The sequence below is a fragment of the Geotrypetes seraphini genome, chromosome 3 (genome assembly GCF_902459505.1).
Source record: "Geotrypetes seraphini chromosome 3, aGeoSer1.1, whole genome shotgun sequence".
Lineage (NCBI taxonomy): Eukaryota > Metazoa > Chordata > Amphibia > Gymnophiona > Dermophiidae > Geotrypetes > Geotrypetes seraphini.
In genome coordinates this window covers 196711733-196730557 of record NC_047086.1, presented here as the reverse complement: position 1 = coordinate 196730557, position 18825 = coordinate 196711733, and the positions used below count along the sequence as shown (strand labels likewise).

Sequence of the window (18825 nt, the reverse complement as noted above, 5' to 3'; positions counted from 1 at the left end):
ATTGCCTACTATTCAAAGCTATAAACGGAGACAGTCCAACCTACTGGAACAACCGACTAACTCAATCCACCTCAACCAGACACAGGAGAACCCACTCACTATTCACACACCCGCCAACCAAAAATGTCAAACGAAGAAAACTATATGACATCCTAATGGCCACCAGAGCAGCAAAACTAGACAGACAACTCACCAATCTGCTGTCTTCGACCACAGAAACAAAAACCCTACTCTTCAAAAAATACATAAAACCTATTTAACACGACCAGATCCTTCCCAAGCTCCATCTACTATACTATCTACTCCTTATCAAATCTATAATGTTCAAATTACCCATCATGTATTACCTAATCTCATGACAATTCTTATGTAATCCACCTTGAACCGCAAGGTAATGGCAGAATAGAAATCACTAATGCAATGTAATGTAAACTGAATGCAAGGGGTCAGATTAGCAAAGTAAAGGAGCAAAGTACAACTCTATGTAAGTAAAGGAATAGGTGGTATTTGGTGTGCACTTCATACCTCGAGAAGAAGCACAAAAATCTTGCATGACAATGAGTGTCTACCAATAGCTAACTTTGTCTTTAGTATACCAGTGAAAAGTGACCAGTGCAGTGTCTAACTCTGCTTGACAGACCTCACTACACAACATTTGGAAGGCATAATGCCAATAATTATCTGGTTAGCAGACATGCCCTTTTGTGATGCCATTTGAATGAAAACTTTTCTAGCAGAAAAATAAGCTGGGGAAGGGAGTTTGGCTCTATGGCTCAGGCTTTAGTTTGTCCTGCAGTAGCAGAGGGAATCCAGGTTTTGTCATGGAGGTGGTATTGAGAGGCCCAGAGAAGGTAGGAAAACAACTGCTGGTATTACTATTATCAGTAACAATAACTCAGCAAAATAAAATATGCAACTGAGTCACTGTCCTTCAACCAAGGACCAACAAGGACACTAACCGCCCAGACAGCCTGCCTGAAGATAGATGCAAGTGCAGGTGGCAAAGACTGTTGTGGGATCAATGGGAAAAAGGCAGCAAAAGCACAAGTTGTCCACCATTTTGTTACAAAGCAAATACAAACATAAAATTCCAGGGGCTTTATAAGTAAGACAAACAATAGCTGCAGCCCTTCATCATGCCATTCTACTTGCTGTTATTGCACAAGTTTAGGAAAAGCTTGCCTCCCCTATTTGTATTGCCCATTTCACACTCTGTGATCTTTTGACTGTACCATCATTTGTATGCAATTTGCAAGGACAAAGCTGTTCAGTGGTTGCCCTCTGGAATGAGGTAATGCAAAGGGCTGAGGGAGGGAAAGAGGGAGAAGATTTAATGGAAAGAGTGCTTGATGAATTAGATTAAGTGAGGATTCTATAGTCAATTGCTGATGGATTTGGCTGTGGTAAAATCACTTTGAGCTGCTCTGTAGAGGCGTTTAAAAAAATCAGAATAAATAAATACATGTCAAGAATGGCTCATCTCCTGGCCCTTAGGGAGTGATGTTTTAAGCAGCTAGGCAAAGCAGCAAACACCCATTTGTATGGTCTGTGTACGCAGGACTTACTTCACCTCACATCTACAGTGGAGTCTTATATAGGACTTTCACAAGGAACGGGCAAGCAGTGATATGAGGCATACCATATTCCCCTCGCACTAATCTGACAAAAGAATTCCTCCCTATAAACAGATTATGTACTTACCCTGGTGAGCTCTTTTCCATTAGATAGGTGAGAGATTCTAGACAGAAGGGTTGTGTCCCAATGGCCGCGTGCCATCTGCAGAAGGAATCTACTCCAGATTTTTTCTCTGTGCCTCAGCTGTACTTCACTGTGCTCTCTAGCCCACCTACAGTTATACCCAAGCACAGAGAAGCACCAAATAAACGTGAAGTGGAGACACCCAGGTAATCAAGTTTAGAAACAACTGTCCTGCTCAAGAAGTAACATGAGAACATCAACTGCAAACAGCCAACTAAAGCCTCAAAGGAGCTCAGAAACTACTCCTGCATAAAAGAGTAACATATATACTGTATTCTTCCCAGCCCCCAAGGGCTGACAGGCATCCAAGAAACAACTTGGAGAAGCATAAACAGACAGACAGTAGGCAGGTGCAGGAAGGACAGGGCAGGAGTCTAGAATGTCTCACCTATTGCACTGGAAAAGAGCTTACCAGGGTTAAGTATATAAAGCACAGTTACTTACCGTAACAGGTGTTATCCAGGGACAGCAGGCAGCTATTCTCACATATGGGTGACGTCTTCCGACGGAGCCCCGATGCAGACGCCTCACAAGCAGACTTGCTTGAAGAAACTAGAAGTTTCGAGTCGCCCACACTGGGCATGCGCGAGTGCCTTCCTACCCAGTGCACAGGGCGCGTCTCCTCAGTTCAAATAGCTAGCAGAGAAGCCAACCAGGGGAGGTTGTGAGAATAGCTGCCTGCTGTCCCTGGATTACACCTGTTACGGTAAGTAACTGTGCTTTATCCCAGGACAAGCAGGCAGGTATTTTCACATATGTGTGACCTCCAAGCTAACCAGAATGGGATGGTGGAAGTGTTGGCAACTTAGGATAATAAATTTTGTAATATTGTTTGGCCAAACTGTCCATCCCGTCTGGAGAAAGTATCCAGACAATAGTGAGAAGTGAAGGTATGAACCGAGGACCAAGTAGCAGCCTTGCAAATTTTCTCAATAGGTGTAGATCTGAGGAAAGCTACAGAAGCTGCCATTGCTCTGACTTTATGGGCTGTGACTTTACTATGAAGTGGTAATCCAGCCTGGGCATAGCAGAAAGAGATACAAGCCGCCATCCAGTTGGAGATGGTGCATTTAGAAATTGGATGCCCCAACTTATTTGGATCGAAAGAGACAAAAAGTTGAGGAGCAGTTCTGTGTGGTTTGGTGCGTTCCAAGTAGAAGGCCAAAGCACGTTTACAGTCCAGAGTATGAAGAGCTGATTCTCCAGAGTGAGAATGAGGTTTTGGAAAAAACACTGGAAGTACGATGGATTGGTTGAGATGAAATTCTGAGACCACTTTAGATAGGAATTTCAGATGAGTATGAAGAACCACCTTGTCATGATGGAACACAGTGAATGGTGGGTCAGTAATTAAAGCTTGTAGCTCACTGACTCGTTGAGCAGAAGTGAGAGCAATGAAAAACACCACCTTCCAAGTGAGATACTTCAGATGAGCCTCATCAATTGGCTCAAATGGAGGCTTCATGAGTTGAGAAAGGACAACATTGAGGTTCCAAACCATAGGAAGCGGTTTGAGAGGAGGTTTGACATTGAAAAGTCCTTTCATGAATCTGGAAACCACCGGATGAGCAGAGAGGGATTTCCCTTCAATAGGTTTATGAAAAGCTGCAATTGCACTGAGATGGACCAGTATGGATGTAGACTTGAGGCCAGAGTTGGATAAGTGCAAAAGATAGTCCAAAACAGAAGATAAGGAGGAATGTTGAGGCTCCTTATGATGAGAGAAACACCAGGTAGAAAACTCTAGTCCATTTTTGGTGATAGTATTGTCTAGTGGTAAGCTTTCTAGAAGCTTCTAAAACGTCTCTTACAGATCGAGAAAACTGAAGAGGGGTTATGTTGAGAGGTACCAGGCTGTCAGGTGCAGAGACTGCAGGTTGGGATGAAGCAGAGATCCTTGACTCTGTGTAAGCAGAGAAGGAAAAACTGGTAGAAGGTATGGCTCCCTGCTACTGAGTTGAAGTAGAAGGGAGTATCATGGTTGTCTCGGCCACCGAGGAGCAATTAGAATCATGGTAGCATGATCGTTCTTCAACTTGACCAGAGTCTTGAAAATAAGAGGGGATGGAGGAAATGCGTAGAGGAACAGATTCGTCCATTCCAGAAGAAAAGCATCTGCCTCGAGGCGGTGAGGAGAGTATATCAGAACTGAGGCAGTTTGTAGTTGTGGGGAGCTGCAAAGAGGTCTATCTGAGGGGTTCCCCACTGTGAGAAAATGTGATGAAGAGACGAGGAATGGAGAGTCCATTCGTGAGGTTGCAGGAGACGACTCAAGTTGTCCGTCAGGCAATTTTTGAGCCCCTTGAATGTAGACAGCTTTGAGGAAGGTGTTGTGACGGATCGCCCAGTCCCAAACCTCCAGAGCTTCTTGACAGAGGGAAGCAGATCCTGTCCCTCCCTGTTTGTTGACATAATACATAGCAACTTGATTGTCCATGCGGACCAGAACTACTGTGTCACGAAGGAGATGTTGAAAAGCGTGGAGAGCTTTGAGGATCACTCTGAATTCCAACTGATTGATATGACACTGACGATCTGTACTGGTCCAGAGGCCTTGAGTACGGAGACCATCGAGATGAGCGCCCCAAGCGTAGGTTGATGAGTCTGTCGTGAGGACCTTCTGATGAGGGGGCGTTTGAAAAAGCAAGCCTCTGGAAAGATTGGAAGAGAGCATCCACCAATGGAGAGACTTCTTCAAAGAAGGAGAGACTGTAATGTGTTGAGAAAGAGGATCGCAAACCTGCGTCCACTGAGATGCCAGGCTCCATTGAAGAACTCTGAGGTGAAGTCTGGCAAAAAGAGTCACGTGTGCTGTGGAGGCCATGTGATCTAGAAGCACCATCATGTGTCTCGCTGAGATGGAAGAGCGGGAAGGCACAGTGTTACAAAGTTGAAGAAGAGCTTCCAGGCGTTGTTGTGGAAGGAATGCTCTGAGTTGGACAGTGTCCAGAACAGCCCCAATGAACTGTAGATTCTGAGAGGGCTGAAGTTGAGATTTGGGGAAGTTGATTTCGAATCCCAAACCTTGTAGGAACCAGGTAGTCCGTTGGGTCGCTACAATAACCCCTTGAGATGTGGAATCTTTGATGAGCCAGTCGTCGAGGTAGGGAAACACCTGAAGACCATGATTCCGCAGAGCTACTGTTACCACTACTAGGCACTTGGTGAACACTCTGGGAGACGAGGCCAGGCCGAAGGGTAGAACTCTGTATTGGTAGTGCAGATTCCCCACCGAAATCTGAGGTATTGACGGGAGGCCGGATGGATGGGAATATGAGTGTAGGCCTCCTTGAGATCCAGAGAGCATAACCAGACGTTCTGCTCGAGAAGGGGATAAAGTGATGCCAGGGACAACATTTGAAATTTTTCCTTGACTAGAAATTTGTTGAGAGCTCTGAGATCCAGAATGGGTCACAGATCGCCAGTCTTCTTCAGAATAAGGAAGTAGCGGGAGTAAAACCCTCTGTTCTGCTGTTCCAAAGGAACTGGTTCGATGGCATGGAGACGAAGCAGAGCTTGAGCTTCCTGAAGAAGGGCAGCCTGGGATGGATTGGAAGGATACTCTCTTGCAGGGAACTCCGGTGGAACTTGAGTGAAATGAAGAGAGTATCCTTCTCTGATGATGGTAAGTACCCAGAGGTCTGATGTAATTAAGGTCCATCTGTTGTAAAAATGATGGAGACGACTCCTATAGGGGGAAAGGGAGACAGACAGAACGGTGGAGGTTATGCTCGGTTGTAAACAGTCAAAAAGGCTGAGAAGCCTTAGGTGCAGCAGAAAGTTGTGATTTCAGTTGCTTCTGAGGTGGCTGCTTCTTCACAGGAGGGCGAGTATAAGGAGCTGGCTTTGGAGCAAAACGCCTTTGATAAATAACAGCCGGACGTGCAGCTTGGCAGGTGTTGGCTTCGACTTAGGTCTGACAATTGAAGCAAATGATTTTTCATGGTCAGATAATTTTTTAGTGGCTGCCTCGATGGACTCGTCAAAAAGGTCGGTGCCTTGACAAGGGATGTTAGCCAGGTGGTCTTGAAGATTAGGGTCCATGTCAATGGTACGAAGCCATGCAAGACGACGCATAGCCACAGAGCAAGCAGCTGCTCGGGCAGATAACTCAAAGGCATCGTAAGATGACTGCAGGAGATGGAGACACAACTGAGAAAAAGAAGCAATGACTTCTTGAAACTCAAAATGCATATGATTATCCATGAAAGTCAAAATTTCGGCAGTAGAGAAAGAAGAAATTCAAAATAAGTAATGAAATAAAAATTATAATTAAGGACTTTAGAGGACATCATAACATTCCGGCGAGGCCTTGTCTTGAGAAGGACTCAAGGACGTCGAGGCAGCATGTGTCGAAGAAGAAGCTTCGGCATGGAAAAAAGTCTCATAAGAACCTGGTGACTTGGTCGAAGCAATCGAGGCTGGGATATCCTCGAGGTCCGGCATCGGAGACCTGGAATGAGGAGTCGGTGATCTGGTCGAAGTCGGAGTAGAACGAGGCTTCGAGGAAGATGGAATATCCTGCGAGGAACGATAATGTGAAGAATGCCTCGATGAAGGTCTCGAACGATGGTGAGAACTGTGTCTAGAACCAGACCTCGAGGATCGAGGAGATTTTGCCTCGGAGACGGAAGCAGCCGATGCCAATGTATGAATAGGACTAGAGAGGAGGAACCTTGATGCACTCGCAAAGTCTCTGCTCCTTGGTGAGAGTGTGAGGAATCCTGTCGATGCACTCGCAAACAATCTACTCCTTGCCTTTCGTGCTTAGGAGGCAGACCAAACACTTGCAGAGACTCTGCTCCCTGCAAAGAGTGAGGCTCCAACTGGGGCATAGGAGGTGGCTCGACCTCGCAGGGGGTTGCTGGATGCCCAGGCAGGATAATAGGAAGCAGTTTAGGACCCATAATGGTAAGATACTGAAGAAACTGCTTCTCTAAAATGGTCTGAAAAGAAGCCGGCAAGGTGGGATCCGCGTCTGAAATCGGTCCACCTGCCTTGGCCGGAGGTTCCTTTAAGGTAGTGTGAGTGTGCTTCGACTTAGGAATCTTAGACACTTTAATCACCACGAGCGGAACCGACTGCAGGTGACGTCGAAGCAAGAGCTACTGCAAACAAGGAAAGCTTGATGAGGCTCGAGGTAGAAGCAGGAGGCGCAGAAGGAGGCTCGATGGAAGTCGAAGCCGGAGACGCCTTCGAAGTCGAGGGATCAGTCAAAAACTCCATCTCGAAGAGTTTGTCTACTTGAATGCAACGACGCTTAAAAGCATGAGGCTGAAGTGTTTGGCAAGGCAGGCACGACGTGGGATGATGTTTAGGCCCCAGAAACTTGAGGCAGCGTCTCCCCACAGCTTCAGTCCATGGTATGTGGTATGTGGTACTATGGTATGTGGTACCATGGTATGTGGCGCAAGAACGCTCTTGAGGCAGTACAATTGAACAATCCTGGCACAAATTCACATTAGGAATGCCCAAGGACTCCATCCCAACAAGTTTTGAGGCTAAACTATGAAGAACCAGGTGGACTCTTTGGTCAGAAAGGGTTTCTTTACTCTTTGGAAGCTTCGGTCTGTTAGGGCGTATTTTGATGTTTCAACATTTAGAGTTTTGATACAGACTCTTATACTAAGCCAGCTTGATTACTGCAATATTGCCTATTTGGCAATTTCCCAGAAGAATATGCAACGATTGTAAATAGTACAAAATACGGCGGTCAGGCTGATTTTTAGGTTGAAGAAATATGATCACGTAACACCCTCATATCGAGTACTGCACTGGCTGCCAATGGAGGCGCGGGTGAAGTTTAAGTTTGGTTGCTTCTGTTTTAAGGCTTTGTTTGGTTTAGCTCCCAAATATATGATTGAGCTTTTTTCTTTTGTAGCCAACAGACATAAGAGAAACTCACATCTGAATTTTGTTTTTCTGCCTGTTAGAGGATGGAAACTTAAAAAAACATCATCAAAATCACTCCAAACACAAGAAAGCTTGAAAAAAAGATGAAACACACCAAATAAAATAATAAAATGGAGAGAACAGAACAAACACTCCTGCTGGCACGTGTGCAGAATGGAAAAACTGTAGATAGAGCTAGAGAGCACAGTGAAGTACAGCAGAGGCAAAAAGAAAAAAATCTGGAGTGGATTCCTTCTGCAGATGGCAAGTGGCCATTGGGACACAACCCAACTGTCTAGAATGTCTCAAACCTACTGCACTGGAAATGCCTTTTGTAGCTCTCAAATGTTGTTACGAACAGTCTTCTCTATAGCCCGGACAGCCAATGGAGGAATAATAATGGCCTGGCCTTATGACAATCAGCACGGCATGCTTGTTAAGATTCATGCAGTGGCTAACGTGATAATTATTTTCCTCTCTCAGGAAGCTTACAATTAGCACAGGCACATTGGGGATAGGATTGGAGTTTGGACCTTTGTCACTACAAGAAGCAGGCAGGCAGAGGTAATTAAATATACTGGAGTTCTGGCCTCAGTATATTTTAATTGCTAAGCCCAGTTGAAGAGCAACTCTTACCTTCACTGTCCAGGATGTAGTCTCGTGGAAACATGATGCCACAGCCCATAATGTCCCCTTTATAGCAGCGAGGCCCAAAGGGGTCACCCACTCCACTGCCATGGAAAATCTTACCATCATCTGCCATGGGGACACAGAAGTTAGTCAGAAAATTAATAGCATGAGTTATGCAAACACATTTATTATTTAAGGAGGGAGTAAGGAAAGGAAGCAGAGGAAAGGGGGGTAGGGAGTTAAGAGAAACCGGGGAAACGAGTCACACAAGTAATAGGCTGAGGAATGGAAGACAGGAGAACTCTGGCTTTAAAAAGATACAGAGCTGAGGTTAATAAACTTAAAGCAAGGATCCCCTACCCAGATCTATTTATACTGCCATAGAATGAGAAAGACACTGCACCTTTCTCCAACTATTCCTAGTGCTGAAAAAGTGTCCCAACAGCAGAATTTCCTGCCTCTCTTACATTGCATTAGCATTCTGTCCATGGTACACAGCGCAATGAAACACCTGGGGATACCAGCAAGCCTCCCCACCCTCCCTGTGTGATACAAGAAACACCACACCCCTCTGGACCAGGTCCTGAAACAAGCTGCATTCTGGCTTTGGGTCAGGCCTGTGATTAATCGGCAGTAAGCTTGCGATCCCACAGCTCTCCAGTTTCTGTAAATGCCTACATCAGCAGCTGAAGCCAACAAACACCCAGGAAGAACACTGTTTCCCAAGATAGGGAGGGGGAGGGGCAGAGGCAAAGGATGTGCAGATGGAAAATCTGAAGGAACCTTTGAAGGAAATACTTTTTCATGAAGAGGGTGGTTGGATGCCTGGAATGCTGTTCTGTGCGAAATTGTGGGGTTGAAAATGGTGAGATAATTTTTTTAAAAGGCATGGATGGGATAAACAGAGGTTCCTTATGCAGCATGAAGATCGAAAAGTATTGAGCATTCTCACTCATAGTAAACTTAAATAACTCTCACATTTTAAAGAATAAAGAGGCAAAAAGTGGCGTAGACTGCACCAGGCATCAGTTACAACCCTAAAGGCAAAGGTGGGGGGAAGAGGTAACCTACATAGAATTGCAGATAGAACCATGGGTGCCTTTTCTATGTTTTATGTTGATAACTACTACTACTGTTACTTATTTCTACAGCACTGCTAGATGTACACAGCGCTGTACATTAAACATGCAAGCGACAATTCCTGCTGAATAGAGCTTACAATTTAATTAAATTAGACAAACAGGACAAATAGGGATTAGGGAATTTCTCACAGAGGGAAGGATAAACAGACATGGATGGATACTTTATGCTCTCATTGCTTGATTGCTGTCTACAGTTTAGTGCTATGTCCTCTTCAATGGCTATTGGAAAGGGAAGTTCTGCTCAACAAGGTACATTCATGAGGAAAGGGGAGGGGAAAACAAAAAGAGCAAGGCAAAACACAAAGTCAGATCCTAATAAAATGTGTGTTGACCTGCTCACCACAAACACAGTAACATACCTGCATGATAAGCCACCGAGCCCCTGCTCCAGCCTGGATGCCTGTTTTTTGGGTAGTCCTGATACAAGGGGAAAGAAAGAGAGAGTGAGGGAGGGGGAGTAAAAGAGAGAGAAAGAGAGTGTATTATGTCACTGTATACCACTCCAGATCACAGCCTCCACTGCAAGATCGGCCCATGGATATGATACTAAAACCCATCTACCCTCCACAATACAAAAGGCAGCTGCTTTGCCCATTTCCCTTTCCTGCTGCATTACCACACAACTAACTTGATACCTGGATTTCTTTCAGATTTTTACAAACAAATAGGCTCCAGGCTTATTCCAGGTTGTTCTCAATACAGTATTACTGCTTTGGCCTCCACTGGGAGGCTATTCCGTGAACCCAACAATTTTTCTGTGAAGAACTTTCTTTGTTACTCCAGTCTGCCTCCTTTGAATTTTGTATTATGAGCTCTTGTTCTAGAACTTTCTTCTGACTAGAAAAGGTTTGCTTCTTGATTAACTACGTTAACATTTTTGAGGTATCTGAAAGTCTATCATATTCTGCCAGGCCCTGCCTTGCTCCTGTCCTCTCAGGTATGGAAGAATTAGGGGATAATCCCTTTTCCTGTAGAACAGCATACAATTCCTTATGGATAAGATGTGTACCCCAACTCACGAGTTGGATTGTAGAAGGCAATCATTTTTCTCAGCTCTGCCTCCTTCAGGTCTTTATCTGCCATCATTTACTATGTTACTATGTATGTTTGTCTCCCTGGGCAGTGCCCTCTCAGTCCATACTATAGCAAGTGAAAACTCCTAAGAGAGGAAATGATAGCAAAGAGGGGTTCAGGGGTCTTCCCGATAACGTTAACTTTGCTCTGCAATAGAAACAAAAAAACAGTAAACAAACATTGCAATTGCAAAACCACCTCACCACTCGCCACCTACCTGGGTGCAACCATCACTTACACTTGTATAACTGTGAAAGCAACATGCAGTGAACAGTTGAACTCTCACTGCCTTACAATAATTTTCTTTTCTTCTCTTTGGACTGTCATGAGCTAAGCCACTGGAAATTCAACCCATACTAAATCTGTCTATGACAGGGCATGGCGTAAGGAATCATATGGTAAGAGCCTAATCCTTCCTTCCTGTGCACACAGCATATGATTCCTTAAGGATGGAACGTTCCAAAAGCAGTCCCTTAAGTCTACGGCAGGACAGATGAGACTGCAACATGCACCGAGGACCTAAAGGCTAAGTCCAATTGTGTTGACATATCCACTCTGTCAAACTTCGTAAAGGTATGAAGAGTGGGCCATGTAGCTGCCCTGCAAATTTCATCAGGCGGCACTGCCCTGGACTCTACCCTAGAAGAAGCCACACTTCTGGAAGAATGAGCTTTCAAGGCAATTGGAGGTTGTTTATCACAGTCAATGTACGCCGAAGAGATCGCCATGCAAATCCATAAGTAGATAGAAGCCTTAGAGGCTGGTCTTCCCCAATGATTAGACCTGGATAATACAAACAGATGGACCTAAAATTTGTTACTTCAAGACAGTGGAAAAGCGCCCTCTGAACATCCAGCAACTTAAAAACCTTGTCCTGTTTTTTTTTCACCTGTAGGCTGAAATGCAGGCAATCTCACTGCCTGATTAACATGGAACACCGAATCCACCTTCGGCAGAAAGGAAGGCACGGTGCGTAAAGACACTTGCTTCTGTGAACCTGAGAAAAGGCTCTCTGCACAATAATGCCTGCAGCTTGGGACACCTTCCAAGCCGAAGAGATTGCGACCAAACACTGTGTCTTCACAGTCAGATCCATGATAAGACGCTTCCAATAAAGGTTCATACGGAACCTTAGGGGGAGGTCAGTACTACAATATTAAGATTCCATGTTGGAAATGGTTGCTTCACCGGAGGGCAGAGCATCAGTGCTCCCTTCAGAAACTTGGAGACATCTGGATGAGAGGCTAGAGATGCTCAATCTACTCTGGCCCAGAAACATGAAAGACTAGATACTTGAACTTTAAGAGATCCAACTGCCAAGCCCTTCTCCAATACTTCCTGCAGGAACTATAGGACCTCAGGAATGGAAGCCCGGAAAGGATCCAACTGCTTAGCCTTGCACCAATACTGAAAAACCTTCCACGCTTTAGTACGGTATAGGCCACCACTGTCCCTGTTTCTAGAACTGAGGATAGTTGATATCACCATCTCCGAATATCCTTTCCATGCCAACGCTCAATAGCCACAATGTAAAAATGATTTTATGGCCCTTGTTTCTACTTTGTATCTTATGGTTTATTGATGTGGTATGATAATGTATTGAATTATAATTCACTGTTATTGTACTGTTCTTCTGTTACCCGCATTGAACTAGAAGGTACTGCGGGATAGAAATGAAGATTTATGTTATGTTATTTTGGGCCCCTGCGACAGAATGCCATGAAGCAGCAGTAGACTGAGGCAGCTGTCCCACTGCGAGTGGATCAGATTTGCATATCATGGGTGACACGGCCAATCCAGGGCTACGAGGACTACTAATCCATGATGGGTCGTTATTCTGCGAATGACTCGGCCTATCATCGGCCATGGTCGGAACATGTACAGAAGCTCTCTTGCTGGCCAAGGGATTACTAATAAGGAGATGAGAAGACTCCAAATAATCCAGATTACTGCCATTAAAATCATTAACAACAACAAAAAAAAGTGTGATCATGTCACACTTCTATTTCAAAACACCTATTGGCTTCCCGTCACTCATCGGATAACATACAAAATCCTCCTGCTTACTTTTAAAGCAAAATCTGAACATAAACCAGTATTCATTAATCGACTGCTAATACCTTATTTCCCCTCAAGATCATTTCGGCACAACAAAATCTTCTTTCAGTACCCTCGGATCGTCATATATTCTACGACACTACCTGGAAAACTATCTTTTTAGTTACAGCTTCCAGCTTATGGAACGCCCTCCCATATTACCTTAGAAACGAAGACAACCTGAAAAACTTTAAAGATGCATTCATTATATAATTCTATCAATCACAATTTCATGCCAAGACTTTCTCCCCACCCATTATGTCACATCCTGTTTTTGATAGGAAACTAATGTAACTTGGAGATGTGCCTGTCTTCGGCTGTTTCTGGATCCCCTGCAGAGATCGACTGGTCCTGCCTGCCGTGGTTATCTCCTGCTGTGGTGGGTGAATCATCAGCTTTATGCAGAACATGCAGTGCTGAAGACGTTGAGGGGGCCTGTTTCTAGCTTAGGCCTGAATGTTGGCTGAGTCCCTGAGGAAGAGTGCTGATCGTTGAGTTATCTAGTTACAGAACAGCAAAAGTAGAAGAATTATTTCTTGGAATATTTTATTTATATTTATAATTTATTTTTTTTGTTATTATGCCTGAGCAGCATCTGCTTCGGTTTGTTCCAGTGCTGCCGGAGAAGAGTCTGTTATCAGTGTTTTTGCCTTGTCAGGAGGACTATCCTATCTGCTTCAATATGCATCCCTTTATATGCATCCTTGTATCATTTCTTGTGCTAAATTTGAAATGTTTTTTTCTCTCTTTTCATACTTAATCTTTTTATTTACTTCTTTGGCTCTTAGCTTATATTGTGATCCCAATTTGGGACAGGAAGGAAAATTTTATGTGCCTTAATATTCTATTAATTTTTAATGTTACAAATTTTTCTTCTTCTTTATTGTACCTATTTTTCTTGTATCCACTTTGAACTGAAAGGCATTTAGCAGTATATAAATAAAATCTTAAGTTATGTTAAGTAACTAGTATCTCTTCCCTGTCTCTTGACCAAGTCTCTCTGTCCATCATCTGTATGTGTCTGGCCCTCTGAGAACTTTGTTTTATTCCCTCTCTATTTACTTTTAAATTTAGTGTTGAAATATTTTTATTAAATTTCGCAAAACAAAACATAAGCAATTAACAACACAAACCAAGTTCCCCAATCCGCCCCCCAAACCCCTTCCCCCAAACTCCCACAGCCACCACAAGAGAAGAACTAGCCCTGGACCTGCATAAACACAAGGCCAAAACAAACTGGGAATTTGTACTCTAAAAATTCCCACACACTATCATAGCAGACCGAAGGCCCACCCCCCCCACCCCCCAGAATACCCTACTACCCAGAATACCCTACTACCCATTCCATCAGTACTGCTAACCCCCCAACCCCCATCCCACCAACAAGCAGAGAAAAAAAAAAATAAAAAAACCTACCACCCAGCATACCTCCCCTCGTAAGGAAGAATCATAGCTGAAACCCTCCCCTAAGCCCTCCAACCAGACTACCCCCTGCCCTCTTCACACCTCACCCAATACATTCAAAAGAAGATTGCGACTCTTGTGATGCAACTGCTGAATATACGGGTCCTAAATTTGCAAAAAATGCTTCCCCTTTTTACGAGACCCTGTTGCATCTCTGGCTTCCCAACAGGCCAATTGATGCACATCTGCACGCCAGTGCCAAAACCCAGGAGGCTCCGCAGAAGTCCAGCATTTCAGAATGCCCTTCCGGGCCACCAAACAAAGTTTCCAACACAAAAGTCGACGCGCTCCTCCCAACGTCCCACAGGCCCCAGGGAGATCTAACACTAATTGTTCAGGGGAACCAACCAGGGCAAGATGAAGCACACTGCGCATATAATGTAGAATCTCCCGCCAATACATTTGAATAAGGCTACATCCCCACATCATATGCCCAAAAGTCCCGTCCCCCTTCCCACACTTAGGGCACAGCATAGTGAGAGCTCCCCCACAATAGAAATATTGTTGAGGTGTTAAATACGCACGATAAAGCACCCTAAAATAGCACTCCCGCAAGACCACACTATGGGTCAATGAGGGAACTCCCTTAAGTTGATCTAGAATGTTCCAAGCCTGCAATGAGGTGTGCAAATCAGTCTCCCAACCCCTCCTATATCTAACCCACTCTTTACAGGGTTCCACTTGCGCCAATCGACGGGAAATTAGGGAGACTGATAGTTCTACCCCGGACTCCCTATCAAAGAAATCCCGCAATCGAGAGCCCATATGTGTGCCCAACTGGCCCTGATCTAAAGTTGCCCAAAAGTGTTTCAACTGACAATATGCAAATCTATTACCCCATTTATCCCCCACCCGGCTCAGCAATGCGTCATATCCTATCAAATCGCCCTCCGGTGTCATGACATGCTCCAACTTCCAAACCCCCTCCCGTTCCCAAACAACAAAAGCCACATTATCATTCCCCGGGGAAAAAGGAGAATGCCCGCACAGCGAGATCTGGTCAGTAACTACCGGATCACCATCCAAATGGCGCACCAACCAGCTCCAGGCATCCCGCAGAGATCTCACCAACAAGCTGGTACGCAACTGAACTGGGAGCTGTCCGTGCTGCAAATGTAACAATGAAAAAAGATGAGCCGGAGCGTAATAAGCCTTCTCCATCTGCACCGGGGTAAACTTAGAAGACCCCCAACAGCCAATCCCCTACGTGCCTCTATAGGCAAGCATAGTTATACCGTTGTAGATCAGGCAAGCCCAATCCCCCCTCCCCCCAATCACCCTGCAAATACAGTACCGACAACTTAGCTTTATTGCGTGCCCAAATAAACCTAGAAATCAAACCCTGCACTCTACGCAGATCCCGCCGAAGAAGACGCACGGGGAGAGTCTGAAACAAATAAAGCCATTGCGGCAAAACCACCATCCGAAGCAACTGGATCCTACCAGACAACGATAGAGGCAACAAGTGCCAACTCTCCAGCCAACTACATGTAGTCTGCAGTAAACGAGGAACATTCAATTTATACAACCCACTGACATCCATAGCTATCCACACCCCGAGATAACGGAAGGCCCCCTTAGCCCCCCACCCCTCCTGAATATCCACTGACGAGGCCAACTTTTCAGACTTGGACAAATTAAGCCGCAAGCCAGCATAATCCCCATATTCCCTCAAAAGGTCCAATAAGACCGGCAAAGAACATTCAGGGTCCGCTAGATGCACCAATAAATCATCAGTGTAAGCCGCCAGCTTTTACTGATGGGTCCCTACCTGAAACCCCGCCACCGTGGGCATCGCATACACATCCCGAATCAAGGGATCAAGAGTTAATGCAAAAAGGAGCGGCGACATCGGACAGCCCTGTCGCGTCCCTCTAAAGATGGGAAAAAGACCGGACTCCAAACCATTGACCAATATACGAGCCTGCGGCAACGCATAGAGCGCTCGCACTGCTGAAACAAAAAAACCTCCAAACCATACTCCTCCAACGTAACAAACAGAAAATCCCACCGTACCCGGTCAAAAGCCTTACTTTTACATTTATATGTACACTGCCTAGACTGGTGAATAGGTGATATATCAAAATAAAAATAACTTGAAACTTGAGAGCATCCATTCTGATGCTTCCTGACTTGAATCTTTGACTGAAAAGCTGAGAGGCTTTTGGCTGTCTGCTGAAGCCACGAGATCACCCCCATCATCTCATAATGCAGTTGAACACTCTTAAGGACAACACCCATTCCCCTGGATTCAGAGTCCACCTGCTAAGGTAGTTGGCTTGGACATTATCTACTCCTGCTACATGCACCACATTTTCTTCCCTCTTTGATTCTCCTTTAGTCTCTCAATTTCACTTTCTTCATCTACGCTAATGATATTCAGCTTCTTCTCCCACTAGACTCCCACACACCGTCTTGCTATTCATCTATATCTGCCAAGCTGGACAAAATTGCTGACTGACTCACATTAAACAAATTGAAAATTAATTCTCAGAAACTGCAGTAATGCTCTTCTCTTCAAGTACTCCATTTCCAAACTGACCCAGTTTCAGTATGAAAGGTACTATCTTATCATTCACACCAAAAACTAAGATCTTAGGAGTTGTGTTAGACAGAACCTTCCTCATGTTTTAGCTCTTCATCAAATTCAATCTATTCATTCATTCCTTCAGCCTAGCTCTCTTCGCATTCTTATACACACTCTAGTTCTCTCAAAGTTTGACTACTACAATTCCATTTTCATTGGTCTTCCAAATTATCTGATTCATTGGTTACAATTAATTCAAAATACTGCAGTTTGACTACTTTACTGTCGCTCCAAATTCGACCTCTTTTAAAAACAAAAAATATTCTTCCTGTTTCTTATCAGATCCCATTTAAATACAATATTCTCTCCTTTCAAATTTTATCTAGTTATCTTCCATCCATTCTATTTGGTTTCTTAGGTCAATATTCCTTAGAGAACCCTTTGATCTTCATATCAGTATTTACTGACTGTTCCCTCTTTCAGGCAGCTATTTCAAGATGTTCATAGAAATTCCTTTCTGTTACAGGCTATCTTTTATTCAGATTCCAAAACCTGAACGCTCCCAGACAATAATTCTTTTTTTTTTTTGGGGGGGGGGGAGGGGGAGGAAGAGGATACACACATGCAGTTGACCTTCACTAAGCCTCTCTCGAGTCTAATCAACCTGCGCTCAAGCACCTGACTCCGCAGGGGCGAGCACTGCTCCCAGGGAACCTATTCCCACGCTCCAAGTGTTAGAGCAGGTTGGCCAGGCAGGTACTCTTGCAGACTCCAGCATCCGACCCTTCTCCCAGGCAGAGATGTCCCAGGACTACTGGGAATCTTTTAGCACAGGGAAGCCTTGACAAAGATCAGATTAATACCCAAAAATAATAAATCTGGTGCAGAGCAGAGGAAAAGACATCTTCTCAAATCTCTTGTAGAAGACTAGACTGAAGAGAGAGGGCACTGTCCAGGAAGTTAAGGAGGCAGTGCTGAGAAAAATGATGCCTTCTACAATCCAACTCGCAAGCTGGGGTACACAACCCATCTATAAAGGATATGTTTGCTATTTGCACAGGAAACAGATTTAGATCTTTGCCTCACTTCATAGGATTCTTGGTGTACATTTTACAACATTTTGCAAAGTTTTCTGGCTTGTTTCTAAACTTTGTAAACAATCTTGAAACAAGAGCTACAAAACTGGGCACAATACTCCAGTGAAGATATCACCAATAAACAATACAAAGGCATCATCGCTTACCACTACTACTACTACTATATATATATAATTTCTATAGCTTCCCAAATCAAATGGTGAAAGGATATTAGGTACCCTAGATGAACCTTCACCTTGCATTCCCCTCCCCGTTATGAATCTACCTACCAGTGGTACCTCTGGCATATACAATTATACCTTCACAGGTGAAGTATCATACACAATACACATTCTGGATTCACTTCAGTAACAACTCTCCACTACCAGGCATTTCAGAAGTTTAGAGAACACATAAAACAACCCATTCCAAACCCACACAGCATGCGGATTGTGAAAAATTGCAGGCGGACCTTAGGAAATTGGAAGACTGGTGGCAGATGAAATTTAATGTGGACAAATGCAAAGTGATGCACATTGAGAAGAATAACCTGAATCACAGTTACCTGATGCTAGGGTCCACCTTGGGGGTTAGCGCCCAAGAAAAGGATCTGGGTATCATTGTAGACAATACTATGAAACCTTCCGCCCAATGTGTGGCGGTGGCCAAAAAAGCAAATAGGATGCTGGGAATTATTAAAAAAGGGATGGTTAACAAGACTAAGAATGTCATAATGCCCCTGTACTGCGTTCAATTCTGGTCTCCTTATTTCAAGAAAGATATAGTGGTGCTAGAAAAGGTTCAAAGAAGAGCGACCAAGATGGTAAAGGGGAAGGAACTCCTCTCATATGAGGAAAGATTAAAACAGTTAGGGCTCTTCAGCTTAGAAAAGAGATGACTGAGGGGAGATACGATTGAAATCTACAAAATCATGAGTGGAGTAGAACAGGTACACGTGGATCGATTTTTCGCTCTGTCTAAAATTACAAAGACTAGGGGACACTTTAAGTTACACGGAAATACTTTTAAAACCAATAGGAGGAATTTTTTTCACTCAAGAGAATAGTTAAGCTCTGGAATTCGTTGCCAGAGGATATGGTAAGAGCGGATATCGTAGCTGGTTTTAAGAAAGGTTTGGACAAATTCCTGGAGGAAAAGTCCATAG

At 44.2% G+C, this 18825-nt stretch overlaps 1 protein-coding gene across 5 annotated transcripts in view; it reads right to left on the bottom strand.

The window, feature by feature from the left end:
- The window catches only part of SPRYD3 (SPRY domain containing 3), a 158483-nt gene that overhangs the window by 20416 nt on the left and 119242 nt on the right, over positions 1-18825 (bottom strand). For 4 of the 5 annotated variants that reach the window (XM_033936515.1, XM_033936518.1, XM_033936514.1 and 1 more), the window contains 2 exons: positions 9782-9839; positions 8287-8406 (listed from right to left, as the gene is read on the bottom strand). In XM_033936515.1, the coding sequence (XP_033792406.1) occupies positions 8287-8406; positions 9782-9839 (178 nt within the window). The remainder of the gene's footprint in view (positions 1-8286; positions 8407-9781; positions 9840-18825) is intronic. The other variant, XM_033936517.1, reaches the window with a different exon arrangement.